This window comes from Manis javanica, chromosome 4 (assembly GCF_040802235.1).
Source record: "Manis javanica isolate MJ-LG chromosome 4, MJ_LKY, whole genome shotgun sequence".
Classification (NCBI taxonomy): Eukaryota; Metazoa; Chordata; class Mammalia; order Pholidota; family Manidae; genus Manis; species Manis javanica.
Window position 1 is genome coordinate 33953892 of NC_133159.1, and position 14147 is coordinate 33968038.

The 14147-nt window shown below is 54.6% G+C and overlaps 2 protein-coding genes across 11 annotated transcripts in view; one reads left to right on the forward strand and one right to left on the reverse strand.

Moving 5' to 3' along the window:
* SZT2 (SZT2 subunit of KICSTOR complex) overlaps positions 1-10001 on the forward strand; it is a 50765-nt gene extending 40764 nt beyond the window's left edge. For 6 of the 7 annotated variants that reach the window (XM_017646938.3, XM_017646940.3, XM_017646942.3 and 3 more), the window contains 14 exons: positions 24-291; positions 400-479; positions 565-690; positions 817-1016; positions 3008-3098; positions 3335-3415; positions 3490-3564; positions 5830-6043; positions 6437-6590; positions 6739-6861; positions 6964-7369; positions 7498-7614; positions 8953-9021; positions 9164-10001. In XM_017646938.3, coding sequence (XP_017502427.3) covers positions 24-291; positions 400-479; positions 565-690; positions 817-1016; positions 3008-3098; positions 3335-3415; positions 3490-3564; positions 5830-6043; positions 6437-6590; positions 6739-6861; positions 6964-7369; positions 7498-7614; positions 8953-9021; positions 9164-9307 — 2148 coding nt within the window. In that variant the 3' untranslated portion in view covers positions 9308-10001. Of the gene's footprint in view, positions 1-23; positions 292-399; positions 480-564; positions 691-816; positions 1017-3007; positions 3099-3334; positions 3416-3489; positions 3565-5474; positions 6044-6436; positions 6591-6738; positions 6862-6963; positions 7370-7497; positions 7615-8952; positions 9022-9163 lie in introns of those variants that run through there. The other variant, XM_073233772.1, reaches the window with a different exon arrangement.
* Positions 9994-12753, reverse strand: HYI (hydroxypyruvate isomerase (putative)). Of its 4 annotated transcripts, none has more exons than XM_037002354.2 (8): positions 12500-12753; positions 12299-12410; positions 11109-11223; positions 10832-10910; positions 10693-10742; positions 10551-10635; positions 10282-10416; positions 9994-10193 (listed from the first exon to the last, which is right to left on the reverse strand). In XM_037002354.2, exons 1-8 carry the CDS (start codon positions 12696-12698, stop codon positions 10087-10089), a joined length of 882 nt encoding a protein of 293 aa, XP_036858249.2. In that variant the 5' UTR covers positions 12699-12753; the 3' UTR covers positions 9994-10086. The 4 variants fall into 4 exon arrangements, with proteins under 4 accessions (XP_036858249.2, XP_036858250.2, XP_036858251.2 ...); XM_037002355.2 differs by having other exon boundaries at positions 10551-10620; positions 12500-12751; XM_037002356.2 differs by having other exon boundaries at positions 9994-10160; positions 12500-12751.
* Between the last annotated feature and the right edge of the window lie 1394 nt (positions 12754-14147).

Below are 14147 nucleotides of genomic sequence, written 5' to 3' on the forward strand. Positions count from 1 at the left end.
TTATGAGGCTTCTTCTCTCATAGGAGCCAAACCCATTCCTACTGCCAACCATGGAGGCAGAGACCCTCATCCGGAGTGCAAGCCCCCCACTGAGCCGTGAACAAGGCCGGTTGAGTGGGTCCTCTCGTGGTGGGGGCCCCCTTCCCCTGGACACATTCCCCTTCGATGAGGCCCTGAGGGACATCACGGCTGCCCGCCCCAGCTCCTCACTCGGTCCTGTGCCCAGACTCCCTGATCCTGTCACCTACCATGGACAACAGTTCCTAGAGATCAAGATGACTGAGCGCAGAGGTGAGGGCACTGGGCCAGGCAGTGGGCATGGGCAGTCTGTGGAGTCCAGGAGCTGGAGGAGCAATAGCTTCTGGGGGGCCACTACTAACAAACACCTCAAACCCTCAGAGCTGGAGCGCCAGATGAAGATGGAGAACCTGTTTGTAACCTGGCAGCAGCGCTCTGCCCCAGCCAGCATGCCCATCAGTGTGAGTGGCCTGACCCTGTGTGCTCCATGAGCATCCTGTGCCCCTTCCCTGGTCACTGCTCTAGCGCTCACTACCCATTCCTCAGGCGGGGGAGCTGGAGACCCTGAAGCAGTCATCCCGCCTGGTGCATTACTGTGCAACAGCCCTGCTCTTCGACCCAGCTGCCTGGCTGCATGGGCCCCCAGAGACCTCTGGGCCCCCCGAGGGCCAGGTGAGGCTCAAGACTCCCAGATCTCTCTCATGGGACCTCCCTTTACTAAACAGTGCCCTCCATTCCTCCACCTGCTGTGGAATATTTGGCAGTGGGTAGAGCCTTCCTTAATCTCTACTCCCACAGCGGCGCCATCGCCTGGAGTCAGGATCTGGGAGCCGAGAGGCCCCTACAGGCTATGAGTCCTCAGATGTGCCTCCACCAGGTGCCCGAGAAGAGCCTTGGCTGAAGGAGCTGAGCTTGGCTTTCCTGCAGCAGTACATGCAGTATCTGCAGAGCATGGGCTTTGTGCTGGTGCCACTGCGGCCCCCATCACCTGCCCGCAGGTAAGCCCGTCTCTTACTCCTTCTTCTCCTCCTCCACTATAGGTGAGGCTCCAATGCCCCTCTTCACATGGATTCCATTTGGACAACTCTAGCCTTGTGCATGTTCATCCTACTGGGCTGAACACATGAGGATCTTGGATACTGCCATGCAGTCCTCATGCATGTCCTGTAAATCTCATACGTTAAGGAATTCACGGCCACATTCGTACACAAAAACTACATTCTCACAGAGCTTCTGCCCGCATACGTCTTGTGCTGGTATATAGCCACGCACTTTAATCTTGTCCACACACTAACGTTCTGACCAACTAATCATTAGTCTTAATGACTCCTGTCCTGCTTACCCCGTGGACCTCCCCTGAGATTTTACATGGCTCCTGGCCCAGGAAGTCTTCTCTCTGGTGGTCATTGTCTTTCTCGGTGAGGACACCTGCATTGGGCCTACTTGCATCACTGTCCTCTGGCCTGTTCTTGGTCATGTACACTCACTGGGAGATGGTGACAGGTCTGAGTCTTGACAAGTAGGCCATATTCTGTCACCACCTTCAGTCTCCCCAGGATGCACTGACAACTCCACAGCCACCTTTCCCATCCTGTGTCAAATCTCAGATTCCTGTTTCTATGGCCAGGAGGTGGAGGGGCAGCAGTTCCTGCAGGGTCACTGCTGATATCTCCAATCCAAAAGCTGGAGTGCCGAAAGTTGGAGAACCTATTTGTAACCTGGCAGCAGCGTTCTGCCCCAGCCAGCATGCCCTTTCAGTGTCTGAACCTGCAGATTCTCTGTTTCCAGCCCCCTCCCAGTGTCTGTGTGGGGAAGTATCTGTTTACATCACACACAGTTACTTTCACGTCTCCAGACTTGTGAGTTTACCGGGGCATTTTCTTCCTCCTTCTATTTTCAGCTTGATGCCTTTTCAAGCTAGTAGTGTAAATTGCTTCCTCACTCAAGACACCACCATGGCCCACAAAACCAATTCCAGCTCCTTAGCATTTTTTAAACCAGCTCTCCACCTTCCAGGCCACCTTCTCCTTTCCAGGCCTCAGGAAGAGAAGACAGGCCTGTGCCTCCAGGACCCGGCTCCTCTCACTCCTCAGTGACAGACCCCCAAGGAGGGGCTGTGCTGCCTGCTGGCTTGGTGGGCCCCAGCTGTAGGAGCTTCTCTGAGAGACATTAGCTCACGTACTTTCCATTCAGTTTGAAGCTCTTCCCAAAATACTGAGTTCCTTTTTAAAACAAAAGACACTAGGTTAAAAAACATTTGTTTCTAGAGCAAAATTTAAAGTCCACCTTCCTTTCTCACCAGTCTTTAACCATCACTTCTTAAGTCTTGTCCCAATTTCCTTGAAGATTAAATGAGACACATCTCCTCATCAGAGGCTTTGCCATACACCCACCACTACCACCACCAGCACGAGTCCTGAGTGTGATAAGTGGGTCCCACGGGCCCTTTCAGTCTGTCCTTACTCACAGTAACTTCCCTGCTCCTCTTTTCCCTTTGCCTTTGAGCTGAGAAGTGGAAAACAGTAGACCTACAGAATGCTGAAACTGCCATTCCCCAGTCCAAAGAGAACCCCTTTTCCCTCTCAGAGGAAAGTACCCAACCAGGACTCCAAGCATCTCCTTGAATTTTCCTCATGAGATCTCAAACATATATCACCCTCCCACTGCCCCCAGCATGTGACATCTCCATCCCCTCACAGGGTCCCCCCATACTCACAGCAGCCAATCTCACCCTCGACGCTCCTCTCACTGGTAGAGAGAAGCCTTGTCTCCACCTGCCTACTGAGCACTTGCTTGAACTTGCCCTTAAAGCCACAGCTGCTGTGGAGAGAGCCATGCCCCATAGTCTAGACCTGGACTCCAGTCCCAGCCTTGCCTCTTACTCACCATGGGAGCCCAGGCAGGTCCCTCCCTTCTCTGGGCCTGTCTGATGGCCATACTACTTCAGCACACTGCCCCGCCTCGTCCTGTCCCTCTTCCTTTTCCACAGCACCAGCCGGCTGCGGGCCATGGCTGTCCTTGGAACAGAAACTCGGGGTTCCTTCTCCTGCCCTAAAATCAAGACTGATGGGAGCCCTAAGGTAACACATCGTCATGTACCTTCCCCAACAGGGACATCAGTCATGTCCCAGACACCAGTGTCACTGAGCCTGAATTACTTGCCCAATGTCTAAGGTCAGTGACCTTGGATGTTGACTGAGGTTGATCCCAACCTGACACCATGGAAATCACTGACCCAAGGGACTTTTTCCCTGCTGGTTTGAGGCTGATGAACCCCCAAGCCTTGGCCCTAAACCTGTCTTTTTCCATTCTTCAGAGCACTGGTTCTCCAGTCAGCGCCTACCACCTGCAGCGGGCACTGCCCGGGGGCATCATCCTCATGGAGCTGGCTTTCCAGGTGAGCGGGGGGAATACTGAGTGGGGAGAGTCAGACCCACTTACCTCCTGACCTCATCCTCACTCTCTCTCCAGGGTTGTTATTTTTGTGTCAAACAATTTGCTCTGGAATGTTCGCGAATCCCCATGGGTCAAGCGGTCAACTCTCAGGTATGTGGTGAGGACAGAGGAACATGGGGTCTCCAGCACAGTCAGTGCATCCCCAGTGTGCTGTGGCCAGTGAGGGTACTGTGTGAGCATACTGGCCCAGGGATGATCCGGTGCTGTGGGCTGGCTGGGTCAGTGGTCATCCTGGTGCTGTGACTAGACCTCCACCAGTCTCACCCTGCAGGTGGTCCAGAGCTGGATTCGGCCATAGCACTGGGGGCAGGGGCAGTCCCGCACAGTGGCTGGTCTGGCCCTGTGGTCCATCCATCACCCTAGGTGGTTAGTGAGGACATCTGAGCACAGGGGTATCCTGGCACATGGGTAGCTTGGTGCCATGGGCAGTCCTGGTCTAACCTACAGCTGGGCTAGCCTGGCATTGTCAGTATATCACTAACACTTGGAGTGAGGACTGGAGTTCCCACCCACACAGCATACCCCTGAGTTATTCACGTAGTTATTTCTGTCCCTGTCTGTCTGCCTCAGGGCAGGGCCTCTGTATCTCGTGAGAACCAAGCACTGAGCAGGGCTCAGAGTGAGTCAGAGGACCAAGTGAGGTCAAGCCCTCTGTACTTGAGTTAGTTCAGCTCTTTCAGGTTGCCAGGCATGTCATGCAAGAGCCTGTGCCTTTTTTGTGCCTCACATTTGGTTTCTGAGATCAGATCTGGTTGGGCCTAGTCTGTCCCGCTCCGGTACAGACAACCCAGACTCCTCTCAGATCCAGACAACTCACATCCAGCCCATAGATGGTTGCCTTTGACTTGGGTGTAGATGCCTAGTCTAGTCATCACAGGTTAATGTGCTCCAGAAAAGCATGGCGACTTTTGTGAGGGCACCTGCCTGGGCCAGAGTGCACAGAAGGGAGCTATGCACAGGCAGGTACGCTCACACTTTGCTGGAGTACTGGCAGAAGGGCCCACTTCATTACTCTCTTGAGCTTCCTGACATCATTAGCTTCCCTATCCTCTGATCTCCATCCAGCGTGGCTCTCTCTACCCCTACTTATCCAATCTCTAACCCCACTTGGATTTCTAAATTGCTTTATCATTGCTATTGTTTATCAAGTTCTCAGCAGAGGAGAGTTTTACTCCTACAGTACCGATAAGGACACCGAGGTTCATAGAGGTTAGTAATTTACTCCTGGGCACACCACTAGCCACTGGCAGTACTGGGGCTGAAAATAAGTCTGTGACTTGGAGGCTCATCCTTGGTACTTCAGTTTATCACACTGCCTCTGACCTTATGAAGACCTTTACTGTTATCTCCATGGTAGATGAGGAAACTGAGGCAGAAAGACTGTGACTTACCCAAGATCATAGAGCTATTCTAACCCCTAGGCTGTCACTTCTCCTACAGTCATTATTTCCTTTCCTAGTAATTCCTATGCCCAGTGCCCCCAAGGGAGTGGTCGTGTAGATTCTGCCATTCCAGCACCGTGGATCCGGTTGTTAATACTCCGTGAGGGTGATTTCCACCAAGAGAAGCACCAGCCCTGTGTCTCTGCCTTCCTTTCTACCTCCATCAGTGGTTCATTCATTCATTCACAGATCAATTAGAGGAGGGCCATCCTGGCCCAGCCTTGGCAGAGTCCCAGATGAAGCTTTAAGAACGAATAGGAATTAGCCAGGTTTGGGGATCAGGGAGAATAGCATTCAGGTAAAGAAAATAGCAGGTACAAAAATGTAGATAAAATATGTAATTTTCTTGGCAAGAGCAAGAAGCTTGGTGGGAAGGTAAAGCTGGAGAGATGGGAAGGGGCCAGGAGAAACTCCCTGATAGTAAATTGCACACCTGGCCTATGCTGACCACTCTGTCGAAAGCTACAGCTGCTTTACCACTTGATTTTCCACACCCCCATCTTCTAACATACTCTGTACGATTTGCTCTGTCTGATGTTATTATCTCCCTCCCACTAGGATGTGAGCCTCTTGAGGGCAGGGGTTTGTTTCTGTTGCCCAGTGTATCCCCAGCACCTAGAACAATGCCTGGTAGGCACTAGCAAGTATTTGCTGCAACAATGAACCTCTGCCAGAGTTCAGTGGAATCTGGGATACAGAGTAAAAATGCCAGTCTCAAAATGGTCACAGTTTCAGGTACACAGAGTTATAATAAGAAGGAGAATATAATGAGGAGGGCTTCCCATAGAAGCTGTTTCCCTAGGCCCAGCAACAGGGTGAATCCCATGGAAGAGGGAGGGGAATGGGAATGGGAATGAGCTGGGCAGCCTGTGCTGCCATGTCCTAACCCAGCACCCGGCTGCCACTTCCCCAGCTGTCCATGCTGTTCACCGAGGAGTGTGACAAGGTGCGGGACCTGATGCACGTGCACTCCTTCAGCTATGACTTCCACCTGCGCCTCGTGCACCAACATGTGCTGGGCGCCCACCTGGTGCTGCGGCATGGCTACCACCTCACCACTTTCCTGCGACACTTCCTGGCCCACCACCCTGACGGGCCCCACTTTGGCCGCAATCACATTTACCAAGGTCGGTGCCCAAGAGCAAGCCAGTGAACCAGAAAAAGAATAGGCCACAAGGTGTCTCCAAGCCTGGGACCACCTCCGGGGCCAGGCCTAGTCTCTGCATCTCCTGGCCCCTATTGTTCATTGCCTCATGTCCCTTGGGCCCTGTCCCCATGTCTCTTGTCTTGCATCTGTTCCTGTTTTAAATTCATCTCGGTCTGTTTCTTTCAAAGTTTAGATCCTGTGTCATGTGTGTCCTACCCTCTGTCTGAGCCACCTTTGTCTCATGTCAGTGTTCCACAAGACCTCAGGAAAACAGCCAGTCTGTCAGTTGGAGCCTCAGGGACCCCTGCCCCGCTGTTCCACCAGTTCAGTGTATCTGTCCCAAGCTCAGTGTTTCCTGTAACTTGCTCCTCAGGGACACTGGAGCTTTCCACACCACTCATTGCTGCCCACCAGCTGTACAACTACGTGGCTGACCATGCCAGCTCCTACCACATGAAGCCATTGCGGATGGCCCGGCCAGGGGGCCCAGAACATAATGAATATGCCCTGGTCTCAGCATGGCATAGGTAAGGTCAGGGGGGTACCAGCATGTGCTCTGGTGGAGCTGAGGTCGGGGCCATCCATTCAGTAGGGAGACCCATGTTTGGGCAGAAGGGATGGGGCTGTCGTCATCAGAACCTCAGGGCTGACGTCTCACCCACCTCCACTGCACAGCTCGGGTTCCTACCTGGACTCTGAGGGACTTCGTCACCAGGATGACTTTGATGTATCTCTGCTTGTCTGTCACTGCGCTGCACCCTTTGAGGAGCAAGGAGAGGCTGAGCGGCATGTTCTGCGGTCAGCAGATACCCCTGTGAACATGCCCATTGCCCAGCCTCCCTGCTACCCTTGTCCTGTGTATCTCCTGCTGTGACCAGCCCTGTCCACTTCCCACCCCAGGCTGCAGTTCTTCGTGGTGCTCACTAGCCAACGAGAGCTATTCCCCCGACTCACTGCTGACATGCACCGGTTCCGGAAGCCACCCAGACTGCCTCCTGAGCCAGAGGCTTCTGGGAACTCAGCTGGTAGTCCTGAAGAGGCCTCAGGGGCTGGGCTGGCCCCTGGGCCGGCTCCCCTGTTCCCCCCATTGGCTGCAGAGGTGGGCGTGGCACGGGCACGGCTGGCCCAGCTGGTGCGACTGGCTGGAGGACACTGCCGTCGGGACACCCTCTGGAAACGCCTCTTCTTGCTGGAGCCACCAGGGCCTGACCGGCTCCGGCTCGGGGGACGCCTGGCCTTGGCTGAGCTGGAGGAGCTCCTAGAAGCAGTCCATGCCAAATCCATTGGGGACATTGACCCCCAGCTTGTAAGTGGCCATGGGTTCCAGAAAGGGCTGGGATGGATGTTGGGAATTCCACCAGCAGCCAGGGTAGAGGTGCAGGGGTCTCAGGGGGGACTCTGGGACAGTAGATCCAGGCCTCTGAACCTTCCCAGGACTGCTTCCTGTCTATGACGGTCTCCTGGTACCAGAGCTTGATCAAGGTTCTCCTAAGCCGCTTTCCCCAGAGCTGTCGCCATTTCCAGAGCCCAGACTTGGGAACTCAGTACCTGGTAAGTCCCCTTGACCCTCTGAAAGGGGAGACACAGCAGAAATCCTCCTCAGAGAGATGACAGATGTCCCCTGACCTCCCCAAGGAACCCAGCCTTACTAAACAAGCTCTGCTGAGGGAGACCTGCCCTCCTAGACTGAGCGCTGAGCCATGGCACGCGATTCCTGAGAGTAACCTGAGGGCTCTGCTCAGAGGCTCACAAAAACACAAACCTTGGCTAGAGATCCTGAATGACACACTCTGGAACCTCATAAGTGGTTGCCTTGGAGGCTGGAGTTCCAGAAAGGACGTTCGGGGCTTTAAAGCCCTGCAACCCAAGTGGGGACCTCACACCAGCAGCACCAGCCCCACCGGAGCTTGCTGATATGCAGGTCTTGGGGCATACTACAGACCTGCTGACTCAGAGCCTGCCTTTCAGCCTGATCCCCAGGAGGGTGGTATGCCCATTAGAGGTTGAAAGCACCATTGGGTAGGACAGGTGGAAAGGAAAGAGCTATGGCCGTGGGCATGAGCCTGGGAATTAGAGACTAAAGAAATGGGCCCAACAAGAACGGTGGTTTAGGCAAGGAGACATTCAAGAGAGAGGACATCAAAAGAAGAAGGAGTTGGTCCATGATGAGGGGTCCTTCCACATGGTGCTTTTAGAGAAGACCAATCTCAGTGTATAAAGGGCCAGCTGGGAAGCTGAGGTTAGTTAGGGTAAGATGGTGTGAGCAAATGGGGTGCTCCTGTGGGTGGTGGGAACACTGAAGCAGGAGTAGATTGGAGGAAGGGTGATGAGTCTTGAGGTCCATGCAGACCTAGGACCATGCTCTAGAAGGCATATGGACATTGGGGATTGCAGTCCAGGAGAAGATCTAAGCAGCATTTATGTGAACAAGTGGCCACTGAAGCCCTGGGAGTAGAAGAAGTCACCTAGGGAGAGATTGCAGAGCTGAGGATTAGGGACAAACATAAGGGGACCCTGACCCCCAGAGCAGGTCAGAGACTCACGGGACCCAGGACAGGATAGCAGACAGGGAGGGGTTGTGTCAGGGGTGGAGAACTCCCCTTCGTTGGTGGGCTGCAGGGTGCCAGCTTTGGGCAACACCTCTAGATAGGTGACCTTCCAATCAAGCACCTCATTCTGATGAGGCTGGACACGTTCACCAGGAGCCAGCAGGCATGAGGACTGAGGTTCAATTTGGAGGTGAGGTCCTGGGTGACTGAACTGCAATCAAGTGTGGTGCTGGAATCAGGCCTTGACTGCCAGAAAAGCCCCCCACCCCGCCCAAGGAGGGTCTGTGCCTCATCAGGTGAGACAAAGCTCCCTCCTGTCTCCTTCTGTCTCTTGCTGCAGGTTGTGCTGAATCAGAAGTTCACTGACTGTTTTGTACTAGTGTTTCTGGATTCCCACTTGGGAAAGACGGTGAGGAAAGGGGGTGAGGGGCTTTCTGTCAACCTAGTTTCCCCCGCCCCCAAGGTTGGAGCACCCACTCTTCCAGGGCCCTGCTTCCTGTGCCCATCCTGCCCTCTCTCACCACTGCACCACCCTCCCATGTTCCCCACAGTCTCTGACAGTGGTTTTCCGAGAGCCCTTCCCAGTACAGCCCCAGGACAGCGAGAGCCCACCTGCTCAGCTGGTCTCCACCTACCACCACCTTGAGTCTGTCATCAACACAGCCTGTTTCACCCTTTGGACCCGCCTCCTCTGAGGGACGGACCACTGAATGTCACTGTTCCCAGAACCACGGATGGATAAGATTGCCCCCTTGAAGCAGGACTGGCCAGCCCTTCTAGGCCCAGGGCAAGCGTGGATAGAGGACACCAGAGCCTCTGTGAATGTATCTTGGAGGTCTGCTGCCCTCCCCAAGCACTCAGCTGCTGACCAGCCCAGGGCTCCAGAGGGCCAGGTCAACTCCTTGAGGTGCCCATCTCCTCTCAGGCCCCTGGACCTTTCCAGAACAGAACTCCTTCCTGTCACGGTGGAGAACCAGCAATTCTTCACACTAGGTGGCAAGCACTCACCTCGTAGAGCTCCCTGCCTGAATCCTGCCTCAAGTCTTTGCTTACTGTCAGCCACTACCCATGCCATCTTGAGCCCTCTGGTCTTCATTTCCCACTTAGACATCACTGCTGGACATTGCCATGGAGATAAGACACCTGAGCTCCAATCGCAGCTCAGCCTTTGAAGCACCCATGACCACAGGCAAGTCCCTTTGCTCTCGGATCTTTTGGTTTCTCTTCTGTCAATGAGGTAGGCTCAGAGGCTCTCCCATCTCCACAGACTGAAGGACCAAGTGTGAGCTGCATGTCCCTTCTCAACAGGAGGGAAACAACCCAGAGAAACTGAAGGGCTAGACACTGTGTGTTCCCCCCAGCTCCCAATAACACACGTCTGTGAAAGTATCCAGTGGGTTGTCTTTTAATTCAGAGGAGATTCAGGTTGCTTATTAACTCACTGTCCCAGAGAGGCATGGTGGAGTGTAGGAGCTCACTGACCAGCCTGCGGGCGGCCCCGCCTATCCCAGTATGAACGGAGCCAACTCAAGCCCTCTCCTGTGTCTCCTGAGGGGAGAGGGAGGCAGTGGCATCTCAACCCTGGAGAAGAAAACCAGCCCCTATCTAATGCCTATCCCTCCAGAGGTCCCTTTCCAAGGCTGGCTCAGAGCCTTGGCCCATCCCTCACCTTGAGGCTGGTACTCGCAGCCCACAAAGCCTTTGTAGCCTTCATCCTCCAGCAGTTGGAATAGATAGGGGAAGTTCAGCTCGCCAGGGCTGCTAGGTTCCCCCCGGCCTGGAACCTGTGCCACTTGCACATGCCCTGGGGACAGATGTGGGCAGATGTGTGGCCCAGGCTCCTGCTGAGGCCTGAGGGACAGAGGCAGGGGGCTGGAAGCAGGGGAGGACAGAGGAGGTGGCAGACTAGAAAGACACGAAGAAAGGGACCCCTCTCACCTACTATGGGCAGGAACTCCCGAATGTTTCCTGTCAGGTTCCCATCCATGATCTGCCAGTGGAATATGTCCTGGGGCAGACAGCACTACAGTGAGAGACCCCTCAACCCACCCTTCTTCCCCACTCCCTTTCTTCCCCTTACCATTTGTAACTGGAGGTTGGGTCTTCCCGCCTTCTGTAAGATGGCTGCCACTGGGAGAGAAACCAGCAAGGGGGCCTTGAGACTCAAGGAGAGCACGTGACAAAGGGGACAGGAGGCGGCTCGGCGCTGCCAGTCCTACCCTGCTGGGGTGTATCCAGGAAGTACTGGGGGTCAGTAATGCGGGTGTTGATGGGCTCCAGCAGTCCCACGAGGTTCTCCTGGCACCATATTGGGTACATGAAGAGAGCTCTTCTCAGGTCTGTACCGCTTTGGTCAGTCATAGGTCAGGATCCTCACCAGCTCCTCTGACCTGGGCCAGTGCCCAGCCTTGTTCTCCATGTGCTTTCCCCACTGTGTACCCCAGCTCCGCACACACACATTCATATATTTATCTCAATGTGTTTTCACTGTCTTACCTGAGCCAAAACCCCGGCTGCATGCCTCAGGTTCTCCAGAAAAACCGTTTCCATTTCACCCCTGACTGCTGCTTGATCAGCCCCCTGGGGTACTCGGCCAGCCATCAGATGAATCCTGGGGGAAGATGGCACTGGAGGGAGTAGTGGAGTCCATCCTCGAACTGGGGGCCTTCACTGCCTCCGCTTCCTCTGTACACCTCTTGCAGCTGCCCTTGGAGCACAGCAGCCCTCCCTTCTCCCCAGGTCTCCAGTCCATACTACCTAGCCGTGCCACTCAGCTCCCCAGCTCCCCAGCTCCCTCCGACACTCTCGTGTCAAGCATAGGGCCAGGCCCTTTCCCAGGTACTCTCCCCCTGCCTCAGACCTCACTTAGCGCTTCCTGCACTTCCAATCACTCCTTTTCCGTGGCCCTTCTCCTCAACCTATAAACATGCTTAAGTCCCACTTTTTCAAAATCATGTTGACCCTTACCCCTTTTAAGTGCCCTATGCTGCTTGTCTCTACTTGTCGTTGCATCTGTTTTTAGCTTCTTCCCATCTGTTTCCTGCCCACCCCACCCCCACCTGCTACACACACACCACTAAGTATCCCTTTTGACAGGTCCTCCTCTGCCTATTTGCCCTCTGCAGGACTTGACATTGATTTTATCAGCCCCACTCTTGAGCCTTCTGCCTCCCCATCACCACCTGATCTTTCTCAGCCACTTCCAACCCCAACAGGCTACATCTGTATCCTCAAGAACGCTTACACATCAAGCCTCTTGCTTCTGGCTGTTGCATATGGAATGCTCCTTACAGCAAACATGCTCGCGCATCCTTCAAGACCGTTTGACCATCACTACCTTCAAGAAGATTTCTCTGATCCCAGGGTTAGGCGCCCACTCCTCTCCCACAGCTGCCTTGAATTGACCTGTCCTCAGTGGATCGCAGTTTACTTTGCTATCTCCCTGGTCAGACTGAGCTGGCACGGGATCCTAGCATCAGAGTTGAAAACTGAGAATGACACAGAACAGGTAAACTACAAAAGGCTATTTACAAAGGACCAGGACTGGAGGAATAGAGGCGGGCCAGTGCGCTGACCCCGGAACCTCTCAAACCTGGCATCCTCTTCTCCCAGACCCCGAACAGGCGGCAGGGTCGGGTCACAGAGGGGAGGGGCCCGGACAGCACGGGGAGAGGAGGGGAGGATACCTGGGACAGCCCAGAGCCTTGGCGTACAGCACAGCCTGCTCCAGCCCCTCACGGAAGGCTGCCTGCCTCCCAGGAACGGCCCCCAGGCCCATCTCCCCCTTCTCCGGGTCTCCTGCAGAGAAAACGGGCCTTAGCCCGGGGCTCGGCCCCCGCTAGCCCCGCTCCGCCCCTCCCCTCCCCAGCCCCGGTCCCGCGGCCCACCCGGGGGCGTGTTGATCAGAACGAGCCGCAGCCCCGCCTCCCGCGCCGCGTGGGCCAGCGCCTCCGGCGGCTCCTCATAGGGCCAGCCGATCTCGGCGGCCTCGAAGCCCGCGCTGGCTGCCGCCTGGAGCCGCGCAGAGAGGCCGGGGAGCTCGCGGAACAGCCACGACACGTTGGCAGAGAAGCGCAGCGGCGCCATGGCGGCGGGAGCACGCGCGCGGGCAGAGTCCGGCGGCGGAAGGCGGAAGTGGGCGGGCGCGCGGGGAGGGGCGGGCGGCGCTGGCGGGACCGCGGACCCGCGGGCGAGTGCGGCCTTTCCAGGCCGGAGGAGGGGAGGCGCGGGGAGAGGCGGCGGGGCCAGAGAGGGCTGGCGGGCCTTGGAGGCCAGTTAAAGTCGAGGACCGTGGGCTTTAACCATGCCTGGGTCTTCTCCCGGTTTATAAACAGTGTGTCCGTTCTGGAACATGTGAAAGATGACCCAGTCGAGAACATTCGAGCCACCAAGTTATCGCACCACTACCCGACAGCTTTCCTTAACAGATTAAAAAGTAAACGTGCAGATTTTTTCTCAGAAAATAACGATCATACTGTACATACGGTTTTATGGCCTCTTTCATTTTATATTATTTCATGAGGATTTCCCCGTGTTCGGTATTCTTCAAAGCCATTGGAGTAGCTGCTCATTTCTTCTAGGGTTTGTCAACAGTTATGAGTGTACGCGAGCGCGCGCAAGAAAAAGCACTTGCAGTTCTCGGGCCCATCTCTGAATCTTTTAACTTAGGTGCCCCTTGTAGTGATGTCCGTTATAGTGTTGCCTGCCCAAAGTCCTTTACAAGGAAAACGGGCCCCACCACCGGTCTCCGCACAGAGCCGCTGTGTGCGGCCTGTCCCCTTTTAGCCCCAGCTAAGTGGACGGACCATGGAAAGACAGCTGATCAAAGAGAAGCCGATCCATAGACTGACCGAAGACCCATTACTTTACTAATTTGGAAAGATGATCTGGCCGTCAGATTCCCTCTTTCAAGAGTTAAAACAAAGGAATACTAAGTAAGCGGTGGTCAGTAGAAGTAAGCTGTGGCAGTAGAAACTAAAGAAGCAAGAGTCAAGTGGTAAAGAAAAGGCAGAGCAAGAGACGGTAACCGCGTCCAGGCGCAGAGGAAATAGAGGTAGCACGAGGAGAAACCGCTACTCCTAGAGCTTCCGGCCTGCCAGACCCTGAGCTGCCCCCAGGTGTGTGCACTCCCGGACTGGCGTGTTCAGACCTAACTGGGTTTCTGTGTCTGTAGCTTCTTAATGTTTCCTGAGATAATTTAAATGAATTTCTTTCACCCACAATTACCCAACTGATTGGGCAGATGCCTAAGGCTGGAATTACAAGGTCAAAAAATAGAAACATGTTTAAGTTCTTGATGTCTGTGCTAAATTGCTTTTCAAAAATGTAAGTTTATACTCCAACAATACATGAATAGAAGTCATCTTCATCCGTTTTCTGTGCTCGTTTGACAGAAGGAAGCTTGAAGTGCAACATTAGGAGCACCTGACTTCCACTGTCTCTTCTGCTTGCCTCCATCCAAGTCAGGCCCACTCCAACAGTGGGTTCCACACTGATCTCATAGTTAATCCAAGTGCCTTGGCAGGTTCGCTTTCT

What these genes read in the sequence shown, in the direction of transcription:
- HYI (XM_037002354.2), bottom strand. Translation starts at nt 12,698, where the DNA reads ATGGCGCCGCTGCGCTTCTCTGCCAACGTGTCGTGGCTGTTCCGCGAG. An exon ending in CCTGGATACACCCCAGCAGG is followed by an intron (nt 10,743 to 10,831) that starts GTAGGACTGGCA and finishes TTTCTCTCCCAG; the next exon opens with TGGCAGCCATCTTACAGAAG. An exon ending in CCAACCTCCAGTTACAAATG is followed by an intron (nt 10,636 to 10,692) that starts GTAAGGGGAAGA and finishes CTCTCACTGTAG; the next exon opens with TGCTGTCTGCCCCAGGACAT.